Source organism: Colius striatus, chromosome 4 (genome assembly GCF_028858725.1).
Source record: "Colius striatus isolate bColStr4 chromosome 4, bColStr4.1.hap1, whole genome shotgun sequence".
NCBI lineage: Eukaryota > Metazoa > Chordata > Aves > Coliiformes > Coliidae > Colius > Colius striatus.
In genome coordinates this window covers 74,939,296-74,965,384 of record NC_084762.1, presented here as the reverse complement: position 1 = coordinate 74,965,384, position 26,089 = coordinate 74,939,296, and the positions used below count along the sequence as shown (strand labels likewise).

Below are 26,089 nucleotides of genomic sequence, written 5' to 3'. Positions count from 1 at the left end.
AAGGTGATAATTTATATAATTTATATGAAAAAGAACTGTCATTTCTTAACAAGATCAAACACCTTACAGCAATGAAGCTTTTTTTCTTCCAGGAGTAAGTTAAAAAAAATAACGTCAATGTCTTGAATTGGAACATGTGAAAAGTTACTGGAATTCTTAAAAGATCTCTATGCATCAGTATGGATTCAAAGCATTTCTATAAAACTACTTCAGACATGCATTTTCTTCTTAAATTCCTCATGCTCTGCAATAAGAGGGGAAAAAAATGTTACAAAAATTCAGAAAAAGCATTTTTAACGAGAAAAACAACACTTGGAACTAATATGTGAGAGACTATTTTACCCCTTCATATTCAACGGATCAGATCCTCATACTGTTTACTAAAGCAATGTGGTAAAAGAGACAAATCAATAAGAGAAAAGAAAGACATCAGAAATTTGTCCAATAAAGAAGAAAAGTGATGAATATCCCAGGATTTGACATTAAAACAGTAAAACGAGGAAAAGGTCACAAATGATGATCAGTAGCAGTAACAAGGCCAGGGTGTAAAGATATGAGAAATCAGCTTAAGAAGGTGTAACATCTGGATTCATCTACCATGTTACTCTCAAATAAAACAAAAAACCCAGGCAAAAAAATGAGAGTGAAAAAAGGAACAAGAAAATTAAAAGATGAAAGCCATACATTTGATCTGTACCTGTATCAGCATTATGATATAATCACAACAGAAAAACTAAGCTAAAACTGGGGACTATGTTTATTTAGGTGATCTTTAACTAAAACAAAGGTCTTTCTGGAAATAGCTCTGATTATTTTCTCCAAATCAACAGCAACTCTGGTTCCAAAGTACATTTTGGAGGATGTTAAGGAGCTCTTGTTTTGCAGAAGACAAAGCTCCTAAAGTAGACAAAACTCCCAATATTCAGGAGCTATGGTTATACATAGAAATCTGACATCTCAGAACCCGAGCTTTTGATTAACATGATATAGTGTGATATAGTGTGACATTCATCAATTTTAAAAACCTACACCAATACTGTAAAGGAAGTCACTCCTACAATGGTACAACATTTCAAAGCAAGAAGTTATATCTGCTGCGGTGTATTTAATATTCCTGTTACTCTTCACACAAATAGAAGGGATGTTTACTGCCTACCATTAAATAACACAGTAAGAGAATGCTTCCCTTCATTTATTCCTCAGTAATCCCTCTCCAAATGGAAAACTAAAATTGTTAGATGTTAATTTTCATTTTTTCTTGCTTACTGTCATTTCCTGAGTATCTAACATTTCACTCACTTTGTCTGCCTTATTGTTACTGCCTTTTTATGTTGCTGTGTGTTTTTACCATTAGTAGAATTTTCCTCTATAAGACCTGCTCACTTTTAGAAGCATAAAGCTAACTTAGACAATTTATGGTCAAAGCACTGCTTTACTTGTAGGCTAGTATCTCCCAATAAAAATACACCTTCTGTCCTTACCGTTATCTTACTATATGCACTTTGCATTAATTTTATTCTCTATGAGGTAGACTAGAGACATGGAAAAACATTATTCTTTACTGCAAGGGTCACAAAAATCACTCTTCATACAGTCTGCATTTCAACAGCTTAACAACTCTCCCACAAGATACATTCTTGGAAATTGGTATCTCTTTCTTGTATATACTTGAAATTACAACTTGGATCTCAATCGAGAATCACAGCATATGTACTTTTTTTTTAAAAGCCTGATTTAATATGACAATAATCATGTGAGACATCAGATGAGCAATTGCTACTGCAGTGCATAGTACTCTGGTATGGTTCTATGGCAAAAGTATCATCAGTATTTATTATCTTGCCTTGTCACAAGAACCAAAAAGCCTCCGCAAATAGAAAGCAGTTTTCTATGTTGTTCACTAGAGTTCATTAAATGAAAGTAATTTTAGATCGTTTTGTAAACATGAGTATTGTAGGCATTGTTTTAGTAAGTTTTTATCAGCAGTTCCAATACCTGGAACCTATCACTACGTTTAATAACTTATAAAGGTGTTGTTTATCTACTTCTCATTATGCCTTGGTGTTTTTCCCTAAAGTAAAGATTACTACTACTGCAAAATTTTTTACTACAAGAGAGACAAGTGCAGGGCCACCAAGATGATCAGGGGACTGGAACATCTTCCATATAAGTAAAGGCTGCGGAAACTGGGGTTGTTTAGTCTAAAGAGGAGACTGAGGGGGGACCTTATTAATACTTACAAATATCTAAATGATGGGTGTTAGGAGATTAGGGCATCCTTTTTTTTTTATGGTAGCTAGCAACAGGACAAGGGGTAATGGGATGAGGCTGGAACACAAAAAGTTCCATTTAAATAGAAGAAAAAACTCTTTCACTGTGAGGGTGAGGGAGCCCTGGCACAGGCTGCCCAGAGGGGTTGTGGAGTCTCCTTCCTTGGAGGTCTTCAAGACCCGCTAGGACATGTTCCTATGTGACCTGATCTAGGTTGCCCTGCTTCTGCAGGGGAGTTGGACTAGATGATCTCTAAAGGTCGATTCCAACCCCTACCATTCTTCGATTCTATGAAGAAGTTCCTCACAGGAACCTTTTCAATTCTGTGTTCACTGTTTTTTCATTTCATTCACAATGCCTAATGATCTTTTCCATTCAAAATTTCCTTGCTTGATATTTCTTGCCTCATCAAGATCAAACCTCAAATTAGCCTGCTACTTTACAAACTGCAAAGTTTCTCATACTGAGTAACAAGGCTATACACTATACAATGTTCCAATTTCTTTCAAAGTGATCCAAATTGTTTCAGGATCACAAAGCATTTCTATTAACTTTCATGCTATAATGGCAAAAAAAAAAATCCCACGTTATTATTCAAATAAAACTACTGTCCTGCACAGCATTACCAACTGAACAAACTACTTAATGACATGTGTAACAGTCACGCCATTCAATCTTTTCTCATTATCTTTTCTCTTTCTACATGCATAAACTTCAGGACAGTCGGCTTTGTTTTTTGAAGAAAAGATCTTCAGTAATAGTGATCAACATCCATCAGTGACAATCTACAGGGGAAAATTTACCTGGAATGTCATCTTCTGGATCTACAGTAATTTGGAGAAGGGTTAAACATCTAATTTAGTAACTATCTTTGTGCTTTTTTTAAATGCCTACAATTCTTGGAATCGGTAGCTAACAAAAGCAGAGAAAGTTCCCACACACTTTTCAACCATGTCCATATAGAAATTATTCTTTTATTTACTGAAATGGAAAAAAAATGGAAGATATGCATGTATTGTGGTGACATGAATGGCAGAGAAAGGGATTCTTACACCAAACTGTAAATGGATGATGAAATTTAACAGCTGACATTATTTTAACACACATACAGAACATTCACATGAGGAATAGCAAGGAAAACAATAAACAATAAGGAAGGATTAGAAGGAAGAAGACTGTGTGTATGAAAATACTATACCTCAGTTTTACAATCAAAGTTAAGGATCTGCTATTATTTGTTGAGGCAGTTAGAGGGATGCAGTATATCTTTGTTTTAAGTTCACTCCAACAGCAGCATTTTCAAACAGTACTACAGAACATGATAGCACACATTTAAGAGTTTTCAATAGTAAGTACTGAAGCTTGAAAAATATAACTTGGGTACAAAATCTTGTATCAGGCTGTTTGAGCAGTCCACAACAGGTTTGTTTACATTTTCAGTTGAAAGGGGGTCCCACGAAACAAACAGAAAAGACTGTATCACTAGTAGACACAAATTACTGATCATTGTTTGTGTTGTGTTCTGTATGCATTTTCATTTCCATCTCAATCTCAGTCTCTCACTGATCTAATATCTTACAATATATGATTCTCTAATCTGAAGGGGAAAAAGAAAGATACTGACTTCCAGAATTTCCTCAGCTGTCAAACTACTATAGAGTGCTGGTCTAAGCTCTAAGTATGTGATGTCATACATATTCTTACTAATCAGAGTCAGTGTACTGATATACCATTAACGTTCAAAGCCGAGTTAAATCTAGCTAACATGAGAATTAGAACGGGACACAGATTCCAGAGCACTATCTCTGAGTTTCAGCACTAACTAGAACTCCCCAGATATAACTTTGTTTTAATGCTTAAAAAGGTGAAAAAGAGCAGTACTAGTTTTGAATGAGAAGGTTGTGATGAAGATAAAGGCTCTTCAAAGCACCACATGGTAGGTGGATGAGAACAACAGTCATACACTGAAACAAGGAGAGTCTGCCTGGACAGAAGGAAAAGCTTTCTCACTATAAGAACAGTCAAGTAGTGGTACAGGTTGCACAGAGAGGTAGCACATTCTTATCCTTGGAGATTTTCAAGACCTGACTGGAAAAAGCCTTAAGACACTTGGACAGATCCCATAATCACGACTGTAGAGAAAGATTGGACTACAAAAGTTTTGCAGTCCCTTCCAAGTTATTATTTGTTGCTAGGAGCAAAGAAAGTGTTTCTGTTTGCTCTTCTAAAGAGCACTATTTGGCCAATGGTAGCACAACTGGGGTTAATAGTTCTATTTCAGGACCTCATCCTGCATCTTTTCTTAAAATACAGGCACCAGAAAATTGCAATGGCCTTCTCATTTATGTTTTATTCTGTTATCAGCAACCACTAAATGTGACAATTTCTTTGGGTCCTCCTCCAAAAACAAATCTTCTCTTCTGTTATCTCTGAGGCTTTCTTTTGTGCCTGCTCTGAGTCCTCAGAAATTTTCCAGTTCCTATTATGCAGCAGATGCATGACTTGCCATCTTCCCAGTCATCTTCTTGTAATACAGAATTACAGTAGCTTACTCTCAACACACTCTATTGCTCCTAGAAAAGAAGCCACCACCTCAACCTCCCTGTAGAGTTGCTCTAGCTGCCAAGTACTGCATCAGGTGAAAAATGCAAAAAAGCAGCCTACCTCCTTGCTGTCCAAACACATCTTTCTTAATAGAACAAGAAATAACAGAAAGCTAACAGCTGAACAAACAAAACAGGTGCTCTCAGTCACAGCTTCCATTGCTATTCATTCAAATAAACTACAGGCTCTGGAAGAAGGGCACTATTTATAGCTCTGAGCTTAGGTGTCTTGTTTTTGGTAGCCCACCAACATACCCAACCAGAGTTTGCTGTTAATTTCAATATAAATGCCAAACTGAGCTCTCCTGTAGCTCTGAAACACAATTCCACTTCTGAAGCTTATGTTCATTTATGTATAATTAGATATTTTATGTATATATGTACTCCTTTCACAATCTATTCATTTTTTTGATTTTTCTCCTTGACTATGCTGTTGACACCATGTATACATTCACTTCCACAACAGGCATTTCAAAAGTCTCAAGTGGACCAAGTACATTAGATTCTTTAGCACAACATTAAAAAAATCAGAGTTAAGCTTATATGAATGCCTTAAGTATGCCTATGATCATTCTTTCATCAGAACACTGTACTTTCCAATTTCAAAGCTTATTAGTATATATTAATCATGTTGGAAAAAACAGAAAGGCAATTATAATTGCTGGTTTACATGCATACTTCACATGTTATTTTCTCTTTTCAGTCCACTATAGAATTCTTCCTTCAGGCAGAGAATTTAAGATGACACTCAACAAGCTAAACCCCACAGACTACATATTAAAGTTATAAAATCTCCCACCTATTCCATGTTCAGTGTAAGCTGGTTTATGACTTAGGATCCATATCACTGAACATGTCTACAATAAGAGGAAATAAAGATTATGCACAACTACACTAAGCTCAAACAACTGAGAAAAATAACAAATAGTGCTTAAATTGCTTATCCACATTCTGTTTCCATCTGAAAATAGAGCTGACAATCTACCAGACTTACACAGAAATGTACAGTGTATAAAAATAACCCTATTTACACACAGTATTCAGAAGCCTACACGAAGGATAACACCTGGGTACAATCACCCTTCCAAGACAGTAAGCCATTTATACTGTGCAACTTGCAGTCAGCTGTGTCCTGCCACTCCCAAGCAATTACTTAAGAGAATATACTTTGATTTTAAACAGAAACTTTAAGTCATACTCCTCAAAATGAATGCCAAAACTGGCCATGTTATGTAGAACAAACTGAGACTACATGCCAATATGTTGCAAGGAAGTGATTAGAGCTTAACAACCTGCATTACTGCTAAACTCCGAAATGTTGGGCTTTTGCTGGGTTTTGTGTTTTGGGGTTTAGAGGTAGGGAAGCAGGTAAGAGGAAAAAAGTAGCTTTAAAAACAAGGGTATTAGAAAGGCAAGTCACTTATTTCAGTCTTTTTCCTAAGTGGTTAAAAGAACTATGCAGCAGCTCCGCAACCCTTTTTTATATGTACACCTGGGAAGAATACTGAATCCTGTTACTTTCCTCAGTGTTACCCTGATGTGGTTTAGACCAGATGTTTAAATGTTACAGCATGTACATTTTCTTCTCTTCTTCCAAGGCAAAAGCAAAATAAGAGGAATATTTGACTTCACTCCACAAGAGACCTATTTAATAGTTTGGCGGTTATGTAAGTAAAGGTAGCTTGGCTAAGTCAATGTTGACGACATACAGAACGACATGATCCTAATGAGTTGGAAAATATTGGCTCTCATGAGATTCAACCAGATGCTACTGCGCTGAGAAAGCTACTGTATTATTGAATTTCATTTTTATGAGGTAAAATTTATTATTCAACCATTAAGGTATCCCACATGAAATCTTGCATAAAATAGTTTTACAGTTACTTTCTGGAAAGTAGATTTTATTTTAACTTTAAGACATCATTTACATGAGGGATTCAAATGCCTATTTGATCACCTTCAATAGAGAAATGTAAGGTCTGCAAGCAATTTTCCCAAAAATACCAGATTAATGGAACCAAACTGTCAACAAAATAATGAACTACCTGAATAGGACAAGGAAAAAGTGGTAGCAAGTTCCAGTTTTCCAGAGTAAACTAAAGCCATGTGTGACTATGTATGTGTTTTCTTGGCAGGCTGAAATGGTTAGAAACTGAGTGCTTCAGGTACCTGCTAACAAATTATAAAAACACACATAGTAAAATTACTCCATAGGATTAATTATGCTCAACCTTTGAAAGATGTTCACTGGCACTATTTTTCTAAACTTTTGGTATTTTGTGCACTTATTTTTGGCTTAAAAAATGTACACTAATAATTTTAAGAGATTATTAACATCAATACATTTACTTGCAAAAATGCAGAAAGTATGATGCACTTCAGATTCATCTTTGTTTCCGCATTTCTAGTGGATGAAATGCAAAACCAGGGTGTTTCACAGGCACATGCAAGCATAAGAACTAACTTTTTATTTAACTAACATGTAACATACTCTTGTGCTTGTACACCAAAAGGATTATAAAATAAAACCAAAGCACAAACATGTATTTCCAAAGATCTATGTGTGAGTTGAAATCTGCTTTTGTTCTTTTTTCTATTTTAGATATTATTTAGATCTATTTTTGCATTATCAAAAGAGTTAATAATGCCATTTTCTTGACCCATGAAAGAGAGCAAACAGTAGTTTACAGTTGTTTGCAGCTGTTTTTTTAATCAATTTCTTATTTTGTGTTTTGGTACTTTGTATTCACATCTAATATTCCAAATGTTTCTGTTTTTCTTCCTGCACAACTCCTATTTAAGGCAGTATGAACCTGCCTTGTACTTTTTAAGGGTCAAGTGTATTCATTCAAGTAACAGGCTTCATTGTTTACATTTATCTCAAATTTTTTAATTGTCTCAGGTTCTCTGAACCCTAAAAATGAGTTGACTTGTATAAAGAACCTTTGCCGAGTAGGCATTTAAAATTATGAATCACAAAAACGCTAAGGTGTCTCTGTAATGAAGGGAGTTAGGTGCTTTCAAAAATCCAATGAAGCTCTACCTGTATCTTTACATTCCAAATCAGCTATAATTAAAAATCTGCTCCCAGTATAACTAAATAGTCTCAAGCTACAGAAGGAATACAATACCTGATGTAAAAAATATGTATCTTTCTTGAATTATATGTCCTCCACAACTTCTGAGCACAATCAACTAGTCACAGCAACATACATATCTCTTTACTGATAGTTTGATAACAGTCCTTACTCATATGTACAACAAATACAAATTTTAAGCAGTACAGGCATATTGTTCTTAAATTCTGTCAGAAACTAAATATCCACAACTTGCTTTAGAGACTTCTGAACTATCTTTTTCAGAAAGCTTGCCTGTGGACAAGTTAATCAAACCAAAAACTCTCAGACTATCTGATGAAGCAAATCTCATAGCCAATAAGCTATGGAACTGAAGGTAATGTTTTTCTCATAGAAGAAAAACATTTCTGGAGAGCAGAGGGAAGAAGGAAGGTAGGTATCACAAGAACATTGATCTTCAAGCAATCTTCCCTTCCTGGCATTCCATTAATCTATTCTCAACAAGAATTTGTACAGAAAAGAGCTCGAGTTTGTTCTGAATTTCCTACATCACATCCATCCTTTATTAGCTTTGATGGAAGTTTTGGAGCAGAGAAACATTTCTGTTCCAGATGAAACCGTAGGACAGAACTCCAGATACTAGCTATAAATTATATTCCTATGTTTGTGACAATACACAGTGCAGAGCTTCCTGTTTTAAACTACATTCAGATAAATTCTTACAGCAGTTATACAGAAGACAGGTTCCCAAAGAAGCCTTCACACCTAGTGAGACTCCCTACAGCATGTCAAAGGGCAGACAGTCTGTGTTTTTCTCCAATATTGTCTCCTCCTCCTGCACCTCATGTATCTGTACTCATCTTGCTGGTAAATTTTGGCTTTCTTAACTTTCACTGCTTTTCCACTAATTCTTTCTACCTGCTTCTCTTTGCTTTGCCTTCTTTTAAATCTCTCTTCCATTTTTATTAGCTGATCTTCTTCCTCCTTTTCCTTCCTTTCCATTTTTCTCTTTTTCCCTCTAATTCATCCATTCTTTCCCCATAGCATGTCTTTTCCCATATTGCAAGCCCAGTTTCAGTGATGCAGTTTTAAAACTGAAGATTATAGAATCACGGTTGGCTATGTTGGAAAAAGCACACAACTAGGGACCATAATTCCTGCTAAAAAAGATCCATGCTGAGAAGGATACAAAGGCTTGTGTATCATTTTTGAGTTCAAGTTATACTGAATATGTAATATGCAATATGAATATATCTCAAAACGCATCTGGCACAAAGTTTCAATAAAGACATAAGGAGCTCAGTAACAACTGTTTCAGCGCAATAATTCTCTTCAATCACCACACGGAAAGTGGTAATACAGACATAAGCAGTTGAGAAAGATGTAGGCTATGTAAAGAAATGGCAAACACATTTGAGACTAGCTATGCGTAAGTAGTAACCTATAAAAGAAAAGCTTGAAATCTCAGTATAGTTTCAAAATTGGCAGAACAGATCTGGAAGTGTAATGCATAACTAGAACACTTCTATAAGCAAGCACAGTTTGCTCACAAAGGACAAAAAAAGCATAGTGTTGTCACATGTACCAAGAATAAGTAAAGTCCTGTGATCCAGGCAGGCAGATGTGCTCGAAATCTCTGCATAATAGCTGACCACTAAAGTTAGGAAGACAAACTATCTAAGCTCCTCTGGTTTTAAGAATAATATGGCCATGCAGAGCTTTATTTCTTTTTAACAGGGGAATAAGAATCTAGAGACATGGATCACTGCTTGCCCTGCTGTATTTCTAGTTAGTTTGAAAGGTGGCTTTTAGAAGTTCAAAAATCTAAAGGTAGAATATTATTTGGGCAACAGTGCTTATGAAACACACAGTTTATGATTCTTGTAACAGCAGAATTAGAGTAATGACTTTCAATAAAGAGATTCCCTGGGAAAAAGAATTAAGGGAAGGTAAGGAGATCTTTAATCATACTGTTCATTTTTTGCTGCAAGAATACTATAATTCTGTAGAATAGTACTCTATAGTATAGTATTTTGTTTCTGTAGAAACAAAAATCCGAAAGAGCCAAGGAACAAAGGGAAAACTGTAAAGGAAAATAAACCAAATGTGTTTATAATTGCATTATTTGTACAAAATTGATCAAAGAGACAATTAATCCACTTCACCACAAGGATGGAAGCTGTTTTCTTGAAGTACTTTTGTACTACTACTATGCATAGCTAAAAATAAGCAGAAGTGTAAAATTTACCATGTCAAGCATTAAGCCACGAAGAAAAGATCAAAACAAGTGTACTATATTGTTCATTTACTTTTCTGTAAGTACATAAATGTGTGCTCCAGACTTCTATTCTGCAGATGTATTGTTAGCATGGTTGCCACAGTTCATTGGGCTGAAGGACTGAAACAAGTTAAATGATGGAACATGTTAGTTTGGAACTGTGCGAACCCTAAGACCATTTGAAATGATCCAGTAACTGTATTTTCACATTTCTGAGGTGCAGACCGTAAGCATGCTATACTCAGAAGTATCAGTACTTGAAAAGAAAATCTCACAATCTCATTCTTATGTGACCCATACAAAAACAAGGAATGAAGAGAATCAATGACTCTTGGGAAAGAAGGAAAAACTAAGCACTTAAATTTATTCCAAGGGTTACACACCTGAAAATATAGCAGTTCTTTTACATCATCAGATCAACACAGATTTAACCTTAAAAGCAACAGAACTGAAAAAGTGGCAGTCTATCACTCTCCATTCAAGTCATGGCTTACTATACTGGAATCATTCTCCTAACACATTCTCCAAGACTGGTAATGATGTAGAGACCAAAATATCTCAATTATTCTTGTTTTATGTTTACTCACAGATAAATAATCCTGGCTCTACAAAACAGTGGATCTAAACTACTCTGGTCTGCACAGAAATATAAAAAAACCCAGATGTTATCTTCTAGATGATCTTTATGCACTTGAAGACTGTGGTCTCCTCTACGAGCTGGTCAATTAATTTACTCCCAAAATCCATGGATGTTTTACAAAACGATGACAGGTAACCGATTTCATTGTTTATATCATCATCACCAAGATTTGCATATCATCAGCAGTTTCACAACACTTTAATAACATTTATTAATGAAACTAGATGAGAAGCATCTGCAGCCCTTTACAATAACTCCATGTATGCCACTGATTAATAAAACTCTTAATAATCCAGTTTCACTTATGAATGATCTTAAGTTACAACATTACACTGTATAAGGTAGCAAGGGTAGATGTTTCAGATGAGGGAAGCATGGAAAAATTATCCTGTACGGGAAAATTAAATGCATCCAGAAATTGCTGCCAAAGAGTGATGCTTGGTGGCTTAGCTTACATCCTGGATTTTAAACATAAGCTATAAATCCTCATATACACACAAAAAACATTCTGACTGTTAACTACTGTAAGTAAAAAACTAGATTTAAAGGACATAGTTGTATGCACATTCACTACCAGTGCTCTGTACCATAACCATTAATAAATCAAAAAGCATCAAATATTTACCTGAAGTTTGGAAAACCTCATTGAGTAAAGCTTCATTTACCACTGCTGAACTGACATTTCCAACAGTATGACACCAGCTTTGATAAATAGCTTGAAGCAGAAGAGTTTGAGCTCTAGTAGCTTGAACTGTCAAATTAGGAAGTTCAAATATGCATTCAGTTAGTGGAACATGAGCTCGCTTGGTCCTGTTTAAAATACAGAGAGAAAAATTGGAATATCATTACTGTATTGCATAAAAATAACCATTTTAGCACTTTAGTCATAGAATAGCAGATCATAAGGAGTTTGTAAGGTTCAAGCTGTGTGCCTGTTAAATTCCTTCTTGTGAGAGAATTCCTTGTCAATACCAGGAAGCAAGTAATTGAAAACCATTTTCTCTAGAATGAGAGGAATTATTCTCATCAAGTGTTATGATACCTACAGTATAAACAAACATCCATAGTTAAGATGGCTCTATACATACTGTTGATGTAAAAGAAAAAAAACTTAGAGATAAGAGATATCCATTCATTCTAGACATACAGATTAAAGGAACTGATTTCTTTAAGGAAATTAGGTTTTTTCCTTTAAATTTCTTTAATTTTCTTAAAATTTCTTTACTGTAAGGGTAATGGAGCCCTGGCACAGGCTGCCCAAGGAGGGTGTGGAGTCTCCTTCTCTGGAGGTTTTCAAAACCCTCCTGGACATGTTCCTATGAGACTTGATTTCTCTTGGTCACTTCCAATCCCCACAGTGAGGGCTGACTCCATCTGTAGGTCACTGTTTCTGCCCACTGCCTATGAAGAAAGATTACAGTAACTATCTCAGCTGTGAATGTTTGCACTATTGATGAGAGTGTCGTAGATAAAGCCCATACACAAATGTCAATACCATTTTTCCTCATTGAAACATTAGAAGAGAGAATAAAAGGAAAAATTATTCCTGTGAAAGAAGATATGAAAGATTCTCAGAAAACAATGTAAATACAGATAGAGAACAAAGAATAAACACAAGCAGACATTGTAGCCTTCTGTAATAGCAATCAGTATTCTTTAGATCAAGTTTTTTCAACCTCAAAGTTGGAATCAGGATTACCTGTCTCAAAAACATTAAGGCGGCAGAGGAAAATGGCCACAAGACTGCCTCTGAGTTGCAACTCATTTGAAGCTAATGATACAACTGTGCTGCCAGTTTCAAATGACATTTGCAGAAAAAACAGGGATGAAGGAATAACATTTCACAACTATATGTGAGAGCTCAGCTGGTGGTAGAAATTCCCTTCATAATATTAAAAAAAACCCTCAAAAACAAAAAATCTGTCTACTCTTTGAGTAAAACTATCAATCTTTGCAGTTTGGACCAAACATATTTTGGATCAGTACAGCCTCTTTGCTAGGAAAATCAAAAATCATTAGAGGTCCTTTCAGAAGAGATTTTATATTAGACTTGTTTGGTTGGTTTTGGGTTGTTTTGTTTTGTTTTTAACAGCAGCCCCTGACAGCAAACAGTGAGTTAGAACAAGAAGTTACATTTGTCCTTTTTAAGGGAACCAAGCATCTCCCACCTGCTTTGTCTGATGAAAGCCATGTAAATATCTTTCTAAAGCACATGAGCAGACCACATGCCAGCCTCACTGGCGGAGATCACTGCTTTATCAAGTGCAGCACAGTAGGTCAAAGGGGTAAGAAATACCTATACAAAACTTTTGAAGCTTGACGTGATTTAAGCCCAGCCAGGCACACAGACCATGCAAACCACTTGCTCACTCTTGCCCTGTCACTCCCAGTGGTCAGATGGGAAAAAGAAGATAATCAAGGGCCCCACAGAAAATCCCTAAGGACAGGGACATCTCACTGACCCAGGCAAAACTGATAAGACCATTTGACATGGGGAAGAAAACAAAATTACTTTAAACCACCAACAACCAAAAGCAGAACAAACAAAAAACATAAACCAAAGCAGGATGATAAGAAAAATGTGCAACTATACTTCTAAGAACACCTTCCCCTCTTTCCCCCTTCCTCAGCTCAGCTACCTGCTCATATCTTTCCCTCCTCCCCTCTCTGCAGCACAGAGGGGCAAGGATGGAGGTTGCTGTCAGTCCCTCACAGATGGTCTCTGCTACTCCTTCCTTCTCAGGTAGGGAGATCTAATGTTGGATCCTTCCCATGGGATACAGCTGTTCATAAACCTCCCAGACATGAGCCACTACCTTCCCACAAAGTCAAAGCCCCTTCTGGGCACAGACACCTCCCCTGGTGTGAGGTCCTCCATGACCTGCCGATACATCTCAGCTCCACCATTGCCATTCATAAGTTGCAGGGAAACACGGGATGAAACAGGGGTGGTCTGTGCTCTGGCACACCTACACCTCTCCTTTCTGACTTGAATTCCAGTCTCATGGCCACTTCCTTCTCATCCCAGTCCTCACACCTCCTCCCACTGCAGATTTCTCTCTCTTAAATAGTAATCACAGAGGTGCTTGATTGGCCCAGCCTGAGCCAGAGGTGAGTCCAAGGTAGAGCAAGGCAAAGTTCTGAGAACCAAAAACAACCAATAAAACAGAGATCCTCACAAACGTAACACGAGCTCTTCCTGTCTCTCAGTTTGAAGATCAAACACACCACACACCTTTCCTGAAAATATTCTTCTCTCAAAAATTACAAATACATGTGGCCCTCTGAGAAGAGACTGCATCCAAACTCAGTTGAAACCTGTTGGTGCAAGAATACCATTTACAAAAGATATTTTTGTCTGCACTTAAAAAAAAAAAAACCCAAATCTCCACATACCCATATAGCCACTAGAAGAAAAGCTATGGGTTCCACAAAAAACACAGGTAGAGACTGCAACACTGGCCTTTTCTGATGCTAGTCCCAAGTCAGAGTTTGATCTTACAGTCTAGGAAATTCTAGGAAAGCAGTTCAAGCTCTGTAATTTGTCAATTTAAGTAGTAAAGGTGTGCATAAGTAAAGAAAAAAAACCAAGTGGATTCTGTACTTCGGAAAATCCATCACTGTAAAACAAAATGCTACATTGACAATAAATAAAACATTTATTTTAAAACTAAATATTAAAGAGACACCACAAATTGCTTACTTTTCTGTACAGTTAAACATGCACATTAGCAAAACTTTTGCAGGCACTATGCAGAAAGAAATGCAATGTGAGATGATAGCAATCAAAATGTTTCCTAGTATTCCTCTTTTACATGCCATGTATTGTGATCTTTTATTATTTACCTTATTACAGAAGTGCACTGTAACATTTTCCCTTTTGCATCTTTACAAATAACTTCTGTTTTCTACTTTTATTTCTGAACGTTATTCTGCAGGATTGAAACGAAATATTTCAGAAAAGTGGTTGAGTATTTCAAAAGATAAGTTACGTAATATAAAATTGGGAAGGAAGAGAGAACGTCGAAAAACTTTTTTCAATAAAATTAACAATGAGCATGACTCTGGAATAATTCCATCTAAATTGACATATTTGTATTGGCAGATTCATGTACTGGGGGTGCGGTGGGAGGTGGGGACTGAAGACTTGTGGCAATCACAGCATCTGAGTAGAATCATAGAATGGTTCTATGATTCTGAAATATATGAAATGGAAAAGATTTTGCTTTACAAGTTTGACTACTCATTTAATACATATTGTAGCTACTGTACGTAACTATTCTAAATTTGAAACTTAAATGTTTCACATAAAATAGTCCTTTATGGGTATTAACTGCGTATGATTTTTTTTTTTAACAATATGCAAATTCTACACTTGCTGTCCTTTAATAATCCCACGACAATCAAGTCTACTGGTCCTTTTCAGATAACTTTAGAGGAATGGGAAGTCCAGAAAATAAAGCATTTTTAATAGAAAAAAAACCATCAAGGCAGGGAGAAGTATTGTACCATGTGTGCAGCAAATGTTGCTTAAAGGAAATTTTAACTAGATCTGGCTAGTGATGAAAGTGCATTTAGAATATAGGATTTATTATAATAGTTTTGAAAAAGAAATAATGCATTTAAAAGAACTTAAAATACAAGTTTGCTACCAAGCTGCACCTGTTAATACAGAAAATCCATTATTAATAAGGTACTGAGCCACATTTAACCAAGTTTTATGACCCAAGAGATATATTCAAGCAATAAGTGAAAATATAAGTATAAATATTTTTTTCAGTAAACTAATAAGTCAGATCTGTGTTTCTATATTGTATCATTAAATTTCTATTGAGCAAATGAATGTGAGTTCATATCAAAACTCATCATATTAAAAGTTAATGGCATATAGTTAAGAGTCTAAAACCACTATTTAAACTTTAAAATTGTATCAACAATAGAAAGACTTATTTCTCAAATCTTTACATTCAAGAGTTAAGATGCAGTTCCGAACATATGTTCATTTAACTGAAGAGGTTAAAAAACTACCAACTCAAACACTCTTCTCTAGGGGGAAATAAATCCTAACGTAACTAGCAGGATAGGCTACTCATTAAAGCTGAACTTGGACAAGTTCCAGAATAAATTTAAGGAAATATGAACAAGCAAGTCTTGCTGTGTAGTGGCATGGAGTGAAAATGAATCTGTCCTAATTAAATGATTTTTAAATACACTTCAGTTGTACCCAGTTTGCTGACAAACTGTAATACAGACTTGCTGAAATATTTGGATAAATCTGGCATACCATTAAAGAAAATGGTTTTCTTCACTATTTTTGAATGAAAACATGAATTGGTCCTTATTACACACCATACATAGTCACCAATATAACCAATCCATGTAAGTTCACAGGCCTGCCTTGAAATATTTTTAGTTTGTAGACTTTAGGAACAACAACTCATTCTTTTAAAATCAACACCTCAGAGTGACTGAAAGAATATAGTGGTGAACAGCTGGATCCAGAGGTTTATATAGAGTCCCCAACTGCAAAGCTGGAACCTGCAAAATGTTTCCAAAAATTTAATTTTTGTTATTACTCATATCCTGTAAAGTAAAATAAGATTAGTTCATTTTTTCCAAAATAACAAAACCAGTTACCTGCTACTAGAACCCAGCAACTGTGCCTTGGAAGAACCTGAATGTAATTTAAATGCCTAAGTAATTTCAGTCAGCATTTGCACATTTTTCCTCTTAGGCAAACAGAAAATGTATGCTTGTTTTAGATTTGACACGAACAAAGGTTTCAGCTACATAACAAATCTATATTTCTACCTAACCCCCCTCTAGCACCAACTTAACAAAAATTACAATTTTGATCCTTTTTCTTAACATTTGATGAACTATTATTGGGTAAGGGAAACAACGTCTAGATACTTAATGACAAAAATCAAAACTCTGAAGGACGCACACAGAAAAAAGAAGGAAAAAGAAGTTAACCACTACAATGTTGGAATTATTCATTTTTTAAATGCAAGACTGAAGTCACTAGTACTTGCAATAAAAAACTCATATCACACATCGCATACACTAACATGATTTTATTTATTTATGCTAGAGGATCAAGTTAATTAATATAAAAAAATAATTAGTCACTTTGGAACACTTCATTTCAAAAAAAACTCCAAGACACAGTCTTGGCACAGCCCCCTTCCAAGGTGTATTCAACAACGTTTTGAAAGAAGATCTCTACAGTGCTGTTAGAGGTGCAGGAAGACTAGTATGAGGTGACTATGTATTCCCTGCCTGGGTGGAATTTTCATAAGTTTATTACATTTCCAGCTAAAGAGTCACTGAGTGATTCAGAGAAATGAAAATGAGCCTTATGTGATCTAAATCGACTTAGTTGCGCAGGTTAGATAAACCTGTATCTCTTTGTCTCAATGTAAATCGAGCACAGAATAGGATGATCTTGCCAAAACAGACTGAAGGAAGGGAACAAAAGTACAAGGACATAATTGAATCCCTTTGCATCAGTCTAGTCAGAAGGAGATGGAGCCTCCTTCTCCAACAGCCGTGGAGCTTGGGCTCTAATGGAAAGGAAATAATGTGTCTAATTATCTTCTAGTGCTGATTGTAGTGCATCTGCATGAAGTGAGTGAGTGTCATCACCCAGCATGGCTCAATGTGCTCAAAACCTCTTCTGCAAGATTCACTAAAGGCTGCCTGATAGATCATCTCTTACACAGGTGAATTTTCAGCAGCTGCAGCTGCCTTTGCCTCTTATTTGAAGGAAATACTGATAATCATACAATTTACTACAAAGGATGAAAAAATTAATACAGAATTTCACCCACTTTTTTTCTTTTTCCCAATGACTAAAAAAAATTCCCTTTTGAAAACTTTTGATACAGGATTAGAAGTGAACACCATTATTTAAAAACTGACTTCTGTACTGGGTTTTTTTTCAACATCTGTTCTGGAATGACATTGTCACTGAAGAAAAAATGTTTGTAAAGTGTTAATTCATATGTGAACTTCAGAAAAAAAAGAGATTTCCTGGAAACATGTGTGAAAAAAACTATGCAGGCAAAGTACAAGCTTCAATATCTCTTAGAATATTAATAGATACTATCTATTCTCAGTTCTCAGTGCAGTATGTTTTTTAATGGAACAATATAATCTAGCTTTACGCAGCAAAGGAAAAATAAATGCATGATTACACAAACAAAAAATTAATAAAATCAGACACATTATCTAAAAGGAAGTAACTGTGCAAAAAAATTCTCCAATCCTTTGAAGCAAAGAATGTAAGACTCTGGACATATATTTTAGAAGCTCTAGACTTGGAATTGTTTTTAAAATAATTTAGTTTGTTTTGTTACATCTGGATATTAAAACTTCTGATCATTAGATAAAACACACTGATGATGATCATTACATGCAAATTACAATAGTGATTTGTGAAGCAACAAAGTAGAAAAAGCAGCAGTGACCTCAGTGGGACAGTTATTGTAATTTAATCTGCTGTTGAGAGACTACCAAAAAAAATGTCTAAGGCTCTAAGAAAAAACAAAGACATGGAACGTGACAGTAGGAAAGAATTAATTCTCCTCAGCTTGAATCCAGCCACACTAAGCATCAGATGAGTCTTTCTAGCCACTGGATTAAAAGTTTAACAAAGAAGGAAAGAAAGCAGTCTACTTCCACTTTCAATTAAGTAAATACAACAGAATTGAACTAGAAAAAATGTTGATAGCAAGGGGTTGGGTTTTCAGGTGGCTGCTGAAATTGTAATGCAGGAACATGTTAAACCTGCAGCTGCATTAGAGAAACATATTTAAGACATTTAGATCAAATTCGGCTTACTGGCTTTTGGGTCACGAACAGGACAGATGTCTGAGATCTGAACTCTCATCAAATCAAGTGGAGGTCAGTCACTAAATGCTGTTTCTTCCCTCACACAAACTCATTTTCTAATCACTAGTTAATACCTGTCTCCAGAAAGAATCAAAGCAATATGAGCAATCTATAAAAGAATAAAATTCCACGTCCTCTGCTCCGAGATTACAATACAAGCGCTCAGCCTTCTTTATGCCTTTATTATACATAAAGTTAGCCTTATACACATCAAACAATGGCATCATACACCTAAAGTTCTATCTTTGAAGAACAGCATCTTCAGAACGGCACAAGAAAAGGACGAAAGAGAAAACCGAGGATAACAAACACTCCTCATCAAATGCAATTAGTGCCAAATCAGGACATATTTTCTTACCTACACTTTAAACATAATTTCTTTATTCCTGTAAGAAAGTCTATAACTTTTATACTTGGATCTAAGACTCTTATAGTCATCAATTGTGGATATTATTGGAGACAAGGGAAAGGATATACCATCTAGCTGCACTATGTCCAACCAGATCCAAATGTAAGGACTACGAAAAAAAACAGTACTCATTTCAGTGACAAAAAACAAAACTAACCAAAGCACAAACAAACACCAAAACAGAAAGTCTGGAAAGAACCAAGGAGTTTCTATAGGAAACCACTAGCTTGATGAAGGTAATACAAAGGGAATCATACCAGAAGCACGGCACTTTTACATGTAGTATTTGAGCTGTGCCTTCTATCTCAGGAGAACTAGCTCTTACTCAAAAAAAACCAGCAATGACAAAATAACTTTACCCCCGATAGATGATAGTGTCCTGGGGGAGGACAGCTGGGAACTTGGAGATGCTGTAACTAAACAGCTGCTGATGAACAAGACTATAAAGATCACCAGAAGCAGCCATGTAAAAGTTGCTAGTGGTCATAAACTGCAAACAGCAAATATCTGTGTTTACTAAAAAAAAGTGTTAAATTTTTTGTTGCTTTTGTAAGTCCAGTATCATTGCTTTGGAGACCACGGAGTAATGCCATCTCAGTAGCAATAGTGTTGGAACAGGGTTTGAAGCTGCCTTTACTGTTCAGAGAAGCAACCTCTCCTTTTTTCTTTCCTTCTTCACACACTCTCAGAAGCAGCAGCAGCAGCCACCGTGAAATCAGTTCTCTAAACCTGCCACATGGAGCCATTTGGTTGCCATTAGCGGGTAAAGCAGGGGACCAGGAGGGCTTAGAAACATGCTGGTCCTCAGTGAAGAAAACTGCACCAGCAAATGCAATCATCTGCTGAATATAACGCCACAAAATGGGGAAAGGGCCACAAGGCAGGAAGATTCGTGCTTAACCTGATATTGTCAGGGGACCAAGTGAAATGACTGTGGCAGTCTTAAGAGCAGTAACTAATTCCATCACCCTTTCATCCTGTCACAAATAAGAGCAGTAGCTCTCAGAAACCATTCCTTCAAATCCAAGGGAAGTTCACAGTCATCAGCTAATGCTAGTCACTTACAAGACATTTTCATAAGATATGACTTTGTAGAATAGAACTTTGTTGAATTACTAGAAGCACAAACAGAATTTCTTGCACAGATATCTATCCAATATTATGTATCAAATTACCCAAATCGACAAATTAACTTTCTTATTCCTAGTAGAGTTGCAAAGTTTGGCATCTTAACTACAAATTAGTTACCTCATAATCATTTCAAAAGATGCAGATATTTCATTTCTTAGTCTATTTCATTCTAGTAACAATTCTAAGTTTCAAATAACTTTCCTACCCCAAATTTGCACAGTGACTTTCTGATTTGCTATTTCTTACATCACTTTGGAAATTCAGTCAAACCTGTTGAAAAATTACATATACATTACTTAAAAGCAAACAGCCCAGCTTATTGGCCCTATCTATCGTGAGGACCCATGTACCAGTACAGGCTGGGGGTCAAACTGCTGAAATGCAGCTCTGCAGAGAGAGACCTGGGAGTCCTGGTTGATAATAAACTAGCCATGAGCCAGCAATGTGCCCTCGTGGTCAAGACGGCCAATGGCATCCTGGGATGCATCAAGAAGAATGTGGCCAGCAGGTCAAGGGAGGTTCTTCTCCCTCTCTATTCTGCCCTGGTGAAGCCTCATCTGGAGTCCTGTGTCCAGTTTTGGGCTCCTCAGCTCAAGACGGGCAGAGAACTTCTGGAGCAGTGCAGGGCCACCAAGATGATCAGGGGACTGGAACATCTTCCATCTGAGGAAAGGCTGCGGGAACTGGGGCTGTTTAGTCTGGGGAGGATGAGATTGAGGGGTGATCTTATTAACATTTATAAATATCTAAATGGTGGGTGTCAGGAGGTTGGGACATCCCTTTTTTCTGTAGTAGCCAGCAATAGGACAAGGGGTGAAGCTGGAACACAAAAAGTTCCACTTAAATATAAGGAAAAACTCTTTCACTGTGAGGGTTACAGAACACTGGCACAGGCTGCCCAGAGGGGTTGTGGAGTCTCCTTCCTTGGAGGTCTTCAAGACCTGCCTGGACATGTTCCTATGCAACGTGAACTAGGTGAACCTGGTTCTGCAGGGGGGTTGGACTAGATGATCTCTAAAGCTCCCTTCCAACCCTACCATTCTATGATTCTATGACCTCTCTATTAGAGCACTAAGAGAAAGACAGTTGTGGAACAAAAAGCTGACAATGGGAAGAGAAAGAAGAAAGAAGAAACTACGTGTATGAAAATTGTGTGGAAGGGGGGGAAAAAAGTGACAAAATGTGGATAAATTTGCCTAATTATTCTTTTTCTCGAAGATTACTAACAGCTGCAAAAGTGTCAGGAGATGGACCACAAACACACCAAAAGTAGCACAAAACTCTTGCTTTGTTTTGTCTTTGAGAAAATCATAGATCTTAGGAACTAACACATTTTCAAATTCCCTGCTGAAGATTCAAGAGGTCAACATAACCCCAACTTCAAGTGAACACAAAAAGTTGTCAAAATAAGAAACATTGTCCAAAAAGATAGTGGTTAGGATTTCAAGTTTTCTGTGAATTTCTTCTACTAAATACTTCTGCATACTGCTTATTTTGTTTCATAAACAGATAATATTTTGGTGGGAAAAGACACATTTACAGTGAGAGAAAAAAGGTTGTTTGAAATTCTGGCAATTTTTTTACAGCTATACCACAAAGCTGAGAGCATTAAGAAGATTCATGTCTGCATTAGCTAAAATAAAACAAATATTTAAACTGAAATATTGCACTGAATGCAGATGCCACAAACAGAAACTATACAAGACTAAAAGAAACAAAGCCATAATACTGTATTCACAAGCAACTACTAAACTCCTTTAAATCCAGAAAGGTAAACAGAAGCACCCAAAGTCCACTCTTCCTAGCCTGAAAGTATCCTAAAAGCCAATTCTAGTATACTTTATGATAGAATTTAAAACATCAAAAGCTAGTTGATGGAAGGGGCAGAGTGTTTTGTTTTTCCCATTACCAGAAGAGCTTTTAATAGAGGAAAGGATGGATCAAGAGCATAAAGAGCAAACACATGAATGGACAAGGTGTGCTAATGAGTCATATGTGTACACTGCAAAACAGCAGAAAGATTATCAAGGCTGTTAAAATTATTCTACTGTGGCCTCATCAATTAGCAACCTCAGAAAAATTGTAATGGATATCAGATGCTAATTAAAGGAAACCATAAAATCTCCTCAAATACATACTACTTTTTTACTTTAAAGACTACAATGATTATTATATCTAAATTTACCTTTTGAAGCACTGACTCTGGCACTGACTTTACACTATTCTTTCCTCAAAAACTATACAAACTTTGAAGAAGATTCTACAAATACAGGTTTTTGTGTTCAGTTTTGGTCTAGTCACTGTGAGTTTCATGTCTATACCATTACATAAAAACTCTACAAGCCCTCATAAGTCTTCAAGAACACGAAAATTATCATATACGCACAAACTAAGAAAAGATACCCGATAAAACATGTCAGAAAAACATGTTCCTGCTGTAATATACATACACAGCCAAATCCAAGATCTATGCAAAATAACAGTGTAACAAATACATATTCTTTCAGAGCAAGGGATAGTTTATTATAAAAGCTCTAGTGGTTTTGCCTGTGTCAGATTTTTGGTAGCAGGCAAGGCTACAGCATTGGCTACTTTAAACAAAGATCTGCCAGAAGCTTCCCCTGTAGCTGATAGGGCTAATGCCAGTCAATTCTAAGATGGACTCACAGCTGACCCAGGCCTGGACAATTAGTGACTAACGTAACACCTCTGTGAATAATGTATTTGAGAGGGGGAAGAAGTTGCCGCACAGTTGCTAAACTTGCCAGAGAGCAGCTTTGCTGTCAGGATCCTGTGAGAGATCCAGGCTGGAGCAGTCAGTACCTGAAGGACTATTCTCCCAGTGGATAAACCCACGCCCCAGCAGGGTGTAAGGAATTGCCCCCGTGGGAGGCTCCATGCTGAAGCAGCTGATGAAGAACTGTGGTCCATAAGAAGGACACAGGGTGGAGAAGTTTTTGGAGGACTGTCTCCTCTGAGAAGGACTCCACACTGTAGCACTGTAAAGTGGGAGGAGGCCTCCCACTGAGAAGAAGCAGCAGCAAAGTCCATCTGTAACAAAACAGTAATTTCAACATCTTCAACAACAACCTGGATGAGGAGACACAGTGTACCCTCAAGCAAATTGGCTGATGACACCAAACCAGGAGAACTGGCTGATTCCCCAGAAGGCTGTGCTGCCATTCTTGATCTTGACTGGCTTGAGAGTTGGGCAGAGAGGAACCTCATGAGGTTCAATAAGGACAAGGGCAGAGTCCTGCATCTTGGGAGGAGCAACCCCATGTACCAGTACAGGCTGGGGGTTGACCTGCTGGAGAGCAGCTCTGCAGAGAGAGACCTGGGAGTCCTGGTTGACAATAAACTGAACATGAGCCAGCAATGTGCCCTCGTGGCCAAGAAGGCCAATGGCATCCTGGGATGCATCAAAAAGAGTGTGGCCAGCAGGTTGAGAGAGGTTCAGCTCCCCCTCTATCCTGGTAAGGCCTCATCTGGAGTCCTGTATCCAGTTCTGGGCTCCCAAGCTCAAGAGGGACAGGGAACTTCTGGAAAGAATCCAGTGCAGGGCCACCAAGACAATCAGGGGACTGGAGCATCTTTCTTATGAGGAAAGGCTGCAGGAACTGGGGCTGTTTAGTCTAGAAAAGAGGAGACTGGGCAGGAATCTCGTTAACATTTACAAATATCCTAAACGGTGGATGTCAGGAGCCTCGGGCATCCCTTTTTCTCTGTTGTATTTAGTGACAGGATGAGGGATAATGGAAAGAAGTTGAACACAAAAAGTTCAATTTAAACATAACGAAAACATTATTTTACTTGGAGGGTGACGGAGCCCTGGCTCAGGCTGCCAAGGGAGGGTGTGGTGTCTCCTTCTCTGGAGATCTTCAAGACCTGCTTGGACATGTTCCTGTGTGACCTGGTCTAGGTTGACCTGCTTCTGCAGGGGGGTTGGACTAGATGATCTCTAAAGGTCCCTTCCAACCCCTACCATTCTATGATGATTCTATGATCATTTTAAAAAACAGTACAAAGCTATAGATGGCTAAGATAAAAGTGTTTGAGGAAAATGGTGAGGATGTTTCCTTATACACAAAAAAGGCATTTAGCCTGTAACTGAAGACAGATACTTATCTATGAGAAGGACTATTCCCACAGAAAATAAAAACCACATCTGGGTCCCAAAGGGAACAAGGGCACTGCAACAAACTAATGATCCTGGACACAGAACAGCATGCTTCTACCTAGAGATGAATACAGATGCAGAAAGGCTGCTAGGGGATTATGAACATGCTCATAAACCTTTGTATTTTACTTATTTGCTGCTTTGAGTAATGATAAATACAGTTTTTCTTTCGTTTTCTTTAATAAAATGTCTTTCATTACTCTCATAGTTAGCAAATTCAGATTAGTGTGACATTAACATGCTTGTAAAAATAGGTCTACAACTGAAGACCATAAAGTTTCTGGTACCTGCCTCCAGGTGGAAGTAATGCAGAGTGAAGATTGTCCAGAGTCAAAAGCAACATATGCTAGAGCTTGTCCAGCACCATAACAATGCTCCTAATAAGCCTAATAAAGGTAATCATAAAGAGATAAAATCAGCAATTCCATATGGCTTATTCAGTAGGCATATAACTTATTCAAGAACCCTTTAAACATACAGCTGTCATGAAGGGAGATTATTTGGTACACAAGGTGAATTTAGGGTACCAAGTTCTGTAGAAAAAAAAGAAATTGTACTATTCTGGAGAAACACGGGGCAAATATTGTGTATGAAGTATTATACAAGTGGATTTTTCTGGCCAGACTTTACATGGTTAAAGCCTCATATGTGAGAACATCATGGAAAATCCTAACCAGATATTTTCTACATGTAGTGGTAACACTAAGAGAAACAGAATTTCCAAATACATTCAATATAAAAGGAATGAGGGATTCAAATTTTGTTTAGTGTTTATGCTGCATAACAGCACTTCAGATTTAAGATAATGATTTTTTCAAACTCTCCAAACATTTCATCAATCCCAAGTAAAACAAATTGCAGCTTTAACCCTGAAAATCCTACACACTTTGAAACAAATACCATTTCCTTGTTTCTAGTCCAAATGCCAGCAAATACTGATGACAACAGTTACGGCAACAGTTACAACAACCAGTACAAAGTATCACCATGTGCAATCACTTTCCCTGGCCAGATATTAGTTAATAGACTTAATTTATTGTCACTGAAGAGTCTTGACAATCAATTAGTCGACATAACTACACTGGAAACACTACAGATGACCACCTTTTACTGTCATCTCTGCTGAATTTCCTCCTCATGGATAATAGTAAAAATACAACTGCTTCCAATTTACATTGATTAAAAGTGCACTTTTAACAGATTTGCTGAATGCTGCCTGCCACATCTGCTGAGAAGTAGTAACATTAGATCTGGGCCTGATTTTAAAAATTGAACTAGAGGTTTCCAACTGCAGTTAATTTGTAATCACACTAATCAAGCTGCAAGTCATGTACTCAGAATGCAAAATTCCTCCTGGACAGAGAGCTGTTCTGGGTAATCAACAACAGTTCCTTCCAGAAGAGTGCAGTTAAGAAGCGCCTTAAAACACTGCTGTTGAAACTTGATACATTAATATCACTGAATATTTATATTTGAATTTTTCAGACAAGGTCCTTAAGCATCTTCATCCTTATACTCAAGTATGGCCTAAACACATCTTTCGTTACAAAAGTTAAACCATGTTATCAAAGAAAAATCACTCTCCTTTAAAAACTGTTAAATCA

General features: G+C 36.9%; 1 protein-coding gene across 6 annotated transcripts in view; it reads right to left on the bottom strand.

The window, feature by feature from the left end:
- VPS13B (vacuolar protein sorting 13 homolog B) overlaps positions 1 to 26,089 on the bottom strand; it is a 457,128-nt gene that overhangs the window by 350,699 nt on the left and 80,340 nt on the right. For all 6 annotated transcript variants that reach the window (XM_061995669.1, XM_061995671.1, XM_061995673.1 and 3 more), the window contains one exon: positions 11,495 to 11,679. In XM_061995669.1, the coding sequence (XP_061851653.1) occupies positions 11,495 to 11,679 (185 nt within the window). The remainder of the gene's footprint in view (positions 1 to 11,494; positions 11,680 to 26,089) is intronic.